The 6,675-nt window shown below is 45.6% G+C and overlaps 2 protein-coding genes across 7 annotated transcripts in view; one reads left to right on the forward strand and one right to left on the reverse strand.

Moving 5' to 3' along the window:
- The window catches only part of Znf142 (zinc finger protein 142), a 21,578-nt gene that overhangs the window by 5,837 nt on the left and 9,066 nt on the right, over positions 1–6,675 (forward strand). For 5 of the 6 annotated variants that reach the window (XM_023723013.1, XM_023723015.1, XM_023723012.1 and 2 more), the window contains 3 exons: positions 1,456–2,055; positions 3,146–3,295; positions 4,919–5,743. In XM_023723013.1, the coding sequence (XP_023578781.1) occupies positions 1,456–2,055; positions 3,146–3,295; positions 4,919–5,743 (1,575 nt within the window). The remainder of the gene's footprint in view (positions 1–1,455; positions 2,056–3,145; positions 3,296–4,918; positions 5,744–6,675) is intronic. The other variant, XM_023723017.1, reaches the window with a different exon arrangement.
- Plcd4 (phospholipase C delta 4) overlaps positions 2,613–6,675 on the reverse strand; it is a 38,481-nt gene continuing 34,418 nt past the window's right edge. The window contains exon 17 of the mRNA XM_023723019.1: positions 2,613–3,199. The gene's annotated coding sequence lies outside the window, so the exon portion shown is untranslated. The remainder of the gene's footprint in view (positions 3,200–6,675) is intronic.

The raw sequence follows: 6,675 nt of genomic DNA on the forward strand, positions 1-6,675 counted from the left end.
TGGCATGTGGGGCTGGGGGATTGAACCGCGGTCCCTGTGCTTTGTTTAGCTTAGCTTGTTCTAAGTAGGTGCTTTAGACCACTGAGCCATCTCACCAGCCCTGTATACACTTTTGTATCGTTGTATTGAACATTTTAAATTTAAAAAGAGAGAGAAAAGTGGCCTGCAGAATGAAAGTGGGACAAACCTGGGCTTGAGTCATGAATGGCTGTGCCACTCACAAACATGATGGCCTTACTCTTGTGGAATCCCATGTCCACCTTCTCATAGGTCAGGTGGAGGACCAAAAGAGCATTATCAGGGCTATGCTCATTGCTTTTATCATTTCTTGTTGTTATTTTTTGTGTTTTCTTGTTTTAGTTTTTTGAGACAGGGTCACACTATGTAGTTTAGACTGGCCCTAAACTAAACTAACTCATTGTGTAGCCCAGGCTGGCCTTGAACTTGAGGCCATCTTCCTACCTCTGCCTCCCAAGTGCGAGGATTAAAGCCATGTGCCACCATTCCTGGCTGCTTTTTGCTGTTAAAATGTAAGCAGTGTCTACAGACATGCCTCAACTCTTCAGAAGAATGTTCTCCATTATAAACTCCTGTGCCTTTGAAAAACTTTTTTTTTTTTTGGCGGAACCAGGGATTGAACTCAGCCCCTTGCACTTGCCAGCAAAGCACTTATTCTACTGAGCTATCTCCCCGGGCCCTGAAAATCTTTTTTACAGAATTTCAAAATGACACTTTCTCTTTTCTTTCTTTTTCTTTTTTTCTTTTTTCTTTTCTTTTTTTTTTTTTTTTTTTTTTGGCACTGGAGGATGAATCTAGGACTTCAACATTAAGCTACATTCCTGGCCCTTTATTATTTTTTGTTTTGAGACAAGGTCTTGCTAATTTGTCCAGGCTGTGCTTGAAATTATGGTGCTCCCAAAGTACTAGGATACAGACGTGTGTTACCAAGTCCAGCTATCCTCTATATTACAGATATTCATTCTAGTTTATTATAGCCCAATTTTTGAAATGTTTGTTTGTTTAAATCAGGGTCTTGCTATGTAGTCAGGCTAGACTTGAACTCACTATGTAGCCACAGCTGGACTCAAACTCAGAGATCCCTCTTCCTCAGCCCCCTTAGTACTGGGATTGCAGGCGTGTGCTACTATACCCAGAAGGAAGTTTCTAATTTTTGTTTCAGGCAAAATATATTGACTTTTCTAATGCTTTCTGGATATAATCATTGTTTATTCATTAAACACCCATCTTGTGCTAGATATTTTGCTAGACACTAGAAATCCTAGTACTAATGCCAGTTCCTGACCTGTTGGCTTACAGTCCAGGTCCAAAGCCAGATTTGAAGTCCATCTGCACTCCTTGAATGGGAAAAGACTCACCTGCATTTCTACTAGTAACTAGCTCCTAGAGTCTCCTTCCGTCTGATTCTCTGCCTTTCTGTCGGTCCTCTGCCTGCAGGTGTCCTGGTAAAAGTGGTGGAGGTATACTTCTGTGAGCGCTGTGAACAGAGCTTCGCAGAGCCCACTCTGCTGTCCCTGCACCAGTGCACTGAGACCAATATACCACCTGTGCAGGGGGTTGCCAGCACCTCATGCTCTGTAGAGCTGCCAGCCAGCAACCTCACCCTTCATGGCCCCCTGCAGGGTAAAAGCTCAGCAGATAGCCCCCTACCATGTCCTGTATGTAGACAGGAGTTTGCCCAACTACAGGCCCTGAAGAGCCACTTCAAGATTCACCGGACCACTCTTGACACCTTCTGCTGCCCGGAGTCTGGCTGTGTGTTCTCTGCTGAAGATCGTAAGGGTCTGCAGCACCACCTGAGGCAGACCCATGGAGTGGTTCCTGTGTCATGTTCTTTCCGAGGCTGCCCCCTGCTTTTTGGGAACCAGCAGGGCATGGAGTTGCACCGGCAGGCCCATTACCCATTCCACTGCACCCATTGCAGCTTCATGGGCTCCAACATCAAACTTTTTCGGCAGCATCAGCGAAGCCATGGGGCTGGGACACAGGAAGAACTTTCTGCTGTCCAGGGACTTCCATCCCAGGAACTACTGCCAGGTATGAAACCTACTGCCCTACCTGGGATATAGCAGGAGTTGATCTAACAGGAAAGACAGTTGTTTCCAATACCATGATTGTGCACGAGTATTCAGAAACCTAGAGAGTAGTTTAGGGCAGAACTACTGAATGGCATGAGAAAACATCTTGGAAACCTTGAACCAGTCAGAATATATGGAAGAAAGAGTGAGTCTTTGTCTGTGACATTGAGTAAAATGTGACTTAGGCTATATGTGGCCTAACATTATTTATACAATATTCTCTACTGACCCATTTTAGGATGGGCTTTATGAGGGCAGAAGTGAAAGTGGGTGGTAGATAGAATGCTTAAACTCCCTTTAGAACAAGTGGGATTTGGCAGGAGAAGCTGGGATTATTTTAAAAGGAAACCTTCCAGGGAGGTGGTGCTTTATTGATTCTTACTCCTCTTGGTCTCAGAAAACAACAAAAACCCCAGCAAGGGGTGAGTGAGTGGAAGAGCAGGAGGAATAAAGAAAACAGGCCAGAAGAGGACAGCATTGTGATGAGAGAACTTGGCTTGCTGAGACCCACTTGAGCTCTAATTCCTAAAGGGAAGATCTTTTTCCTGGGCACTAGTCATACCTCTTTGCCTTACTGAGGCAGCTGTGGGAAATAAAAGAGATAGATTTGAGGGGTAAGGTATGACAATGGCTTACTGAGGTGGACTTCTCAATAGAACAGTTGAGTGATCAGTGTGTTCACCTTCACTGAATAAAAGCTCACTGGCCCTGGGAACCTGAGCCACCAAAGTGCAGTTTACCTTCTACCTCTCAGACCTACCCCTGTCCCAGGGACCTCAAAGCTCTTACCTTAAGGGGCCTCTGGCTAATGTTTTCTGAGGTTTGATTTACTTTAGACTGGATTATTACTGATAGCTTATCTCCTGATCCTTATCCCTTCTCAAGTGGGAATACATTTATTTACTTACAACCCAAGATTCCTTTCCACTAAAAGGGGAGGAGGGTGATTCTATTAGCCAGTAACTGAAAGTTCAAGCTTTCAGTGCTATCATTGGCTTCCATAAACTTCATCAAGATTTATGTGTCTCCATCTCCCAAACTGTGTCCAGCAGAGGGAGACCATTTAGAGGAAACGGGTCCATCTTTGCCTGGACAGGATTCAGCTGAGGAGGAGGAAGTAGAAGACGATGAGGAGACTGAGACCCAGAAAGACTCCCAGAAAGCCTTGGATAAAGGCCAGCAGGCTCAACAGTTGGAAGGTAATGACATTTCTAGGTGGTGCAGGCTCAACAGTTGGAAGGTAATGACATTTCTAGGTGGTGGAGAGAGGTGAATAGCAAAGCGCATGGCATTGAGGCTCTCAGGTCTGGTTTTCTGAGCTTTGGTTCAGATCCTTCTATTCTTTCTATTCTACATTGATTCCAAAGTCAAGATCTGCTAGTTGTGGTGGCACATGCCTGTAGCCCTAGTTACTCAGGAGGCTGAAACAGGAGGATCACTTAAACAGAAGAGTTTTAAGACTAGCCTGGACTAACAAGACCCTATCTCAAAAAAAAAAAAGTCACCTGTGTGTGGCAGCACATGCCTATAATACCAGTATTATGGTACACTAAACCTGGAAGGTCAGAAGTTTGAGTGCAGCCCAGGCAACTTAGCAAACCTGTCTTGAAAAAAAATTTTTATTAAAAAAAAAAATTAATGATGTAGCTCAGTGCAGTGGGTCTAAGCTTAATCCCCAGTACCAACAAAAAAAAAAAAAAAAGAAGGTCAAGATTTGGTGGGTCCCATATTCCCAGCATTTAGGATGCTGAGGCAAGATGATTGCCATAAGTTTGAGGCCAGCCCAGGCTCCATAGTGAGTTCAAGACCAGCCTGGGCTACAGAGTATGACCCTATCTCAAAACTTTTTTTTTTGAGACAGAGTCTTGCTATGCAGTTCAGGCTGGCCTTGTGCTCACTTTTGTAGCCTCAGGCTGGTCTCGAACTTGCAAGGATCCTCCTGTCTCAATCTCCTTAGTGCTGGGATTACAAGCATGTGCCACTACACCCAATTCTGGGCCAGCACGGCATACAGGCCTAGGGATCAAACTTGGGATCTTGTAGTTGTGAGCTTAGGTGCTTATGCCTCTGCGCTATCTCCTCAGCACATAAAAAAAACTTTAAAAAACAAAAATGGTTTTTTGAGTTAAGATGCTGGTCACACAGGGTCACGATAGTTTTCTCTTTTGGACTTTTTTTCTCTGTTGCGGCAAAGGATGGGTGGTGTTCATAGTACTAAGATGCTAGAAGTTATTGATGATCAGCATTCTGTTTGCTGGCAGTAAGCCTGCTAGGACTCTTCCGAACCTTTGCTTCCCATGTTTCCAGTTCAGTAGGACATCTGAGACCCATCCCCAGAGAGCATGCTCACTACCAGATGAAGAGGAAAGATGTGATTGTACTTACTACCAGTCCTGTTTACCCACCAGCTCAGTGAACCAAAAGAATACTTACCCTTCTTCCCTTTGGCTCATTCATTTTGGGGCACATTTGCCTCTAATCAACCCTACTGAGCCAGCACGAGGGCAGCAAGAGAATAGTGCTGCATCCAGATTGTTCTCCTGAGTAGCTCCAAATAGAAGTTCAGGAACAGTGGGTGACTAGGGGAAGCACTTCAAACAGGCCACAGCAAAGTCTGAGAAGTTCTTGTGGCTTGGTTTCTCTTAATGCTTGAGTTTCTCTTCCCTTCCTTGAGACTATAGTTTTAAAACTGTTGTTTAGTTTCCTTGATAGGAAAGCCACACGGTATTTGTGTCTGGCCAAATTGTAGCTTTTCCATCATTTGCCTGCCCCTGATCTACTGAAAAATCTCACTTCTAACCCTCTGTATTCCATTTCCTCAGGAGATGTGGCTTCTGGCTCTGAGTCTCTCTTCAAGACACACATGTGTCCCGAGTGTAAGCGCTGCTTTAAGAAGCGTACCCACCTAGTGGAACACCTCCATCTCCACTTCCCAGATCCCAGCCTTCAGTGCCCCAACTGCCAGAAGTTCTTTACCAGCAAGAGCAAACTGAAAACCCATCTGCTGCGGGAACTGGGTGAGAAGGCCCACCGCTGCCCACTGTGCCACTACAGTGCAGTGGAGAAGAATGCACTCAACCGCCACATGGCCAGCATGCACGAGGATATTTCCAACTTCTACTCAGACACCTATACCTGTCCTGTCTGCCATGAAGAGTTCCGCCTCAGCCAGGCCCTCAAGGAGCACCTCAAGAGCCACACGGCAGCAGCTGCAGCAGAGCCATCTCCCCTACCTTGTTTTCAGGAGGGCTGCAACTACGCAGCCCCTGACCGCAAGGCATTTGTAAGGCACCTGAAGGAGACCCATGGGGTACGGGCTGTGGAGTGCCGCCATCACTCTTGTCCCATGCTCTTTGCCACAGCTGAAGCTATGGAGGCCCATCACAAGAGCCACTATGCCTTTCATTGCCCCCACTGTGACTTTGCCTGTTCCAACAAGCACTTATTTCGCAAACACAAGAAGCAAGGCCACCCAGGCAGTGAAGAGCTGCGCTGCACCTTCTGCCCCTTTGCCACTTTCAACCCAGTGGCCTATCAGGACCACGTAGGCAAGATGCATGCTCATGAGAAGATCCACCAGTGCCCTGAGTGCAGCTTTGCCACTTCCCACAAGAGAGTGCTCATCCGACACATGCTGCTGCATACCGGTGAGATGGCTTCCATCCTCATGATAACTCAGTAACAGCCACAGTGCTAATGATGCAGGGCCTCACATACATTGATTCCTGGACACAGATCTAGTATCCTTAATTTACAGATGAGCCTTAAGTTGAATGTCATTCACTTGAGAAAGTGGCCAAGGCACAGTACCTGCCTGGCAAGTGTGAGGGCCTGAGTTCCATTCCTGGTACCCACCAAAAACATTAAAAAAAAAAAAAAATTAAAGCAATAAAATATTAATTATCAAAAAAAAAAGAAGAGGGACCAGGGAGATAGCACAGTAGAATAAGTGCTTTGGCAAGCACAAGGGCCTGAGTTCAATCTCTGGTTCCAAAAAAAAAAAAAAAAAAAGTATTCAAGCTTGAATCTAAACCCAAGTAATATTACTGTAGAGCCTGTGCTCTAAGTGATAAGCTTTTGTGCCTCACCTTTAAGGCCCTGTCCAGTGCTGCTGACCTATAGTCAGGTGGGTTGTTGAATATCTCGCCTGTTAAAAGTAAAGGAACCCATAGGGCTGGCCAGGTAGCTTAGCAGATTAAAGCACCAGTTTAGGCAGACACTGGGACTAGGGTTCAATCCCTGGTGTGCGTGCTGGCTCTGCCACCAGGGCGCACTGAGATGGCAGTTGAGACTAGGCGTGGTGTGCATGTACCTGTAATCCCAGCACTTGAGAGGCTGAAAACAGGAGGATCACCATGAGTCTGATCTGTGTAGTGAGACGCTATAGAGCCTGTATTAAATACATTTAGAAAAAAGAAAGTAAAGGAACCCAGTTAAGGACAGATGTCTTCCTTTCAATTCAATTCAAGTGTGGGAGTGTTCTTTGAGAGATAGGAGCTGAGGGGACTGAGACATGCATGCACATTGTGTTTGCAGCTGTGGTATCTACGACATGGAAATAGCAGAAGTGTTTTTTTTT

This window comes from Octodon degus, unplaced genomic scaffold (assembly GCF_000260255.1).
Source record: "Octodon degus isolate 3935 unplaced genomic scaffold, OctDeg1.0 scaffold00096, whole genome shotgun sequence".
Lineage (NCBI taxonomy): Eukaryota > Metazoa > Chordata > Mammalia > Rodentia > Octodontidae > Octodon > Octodon degus.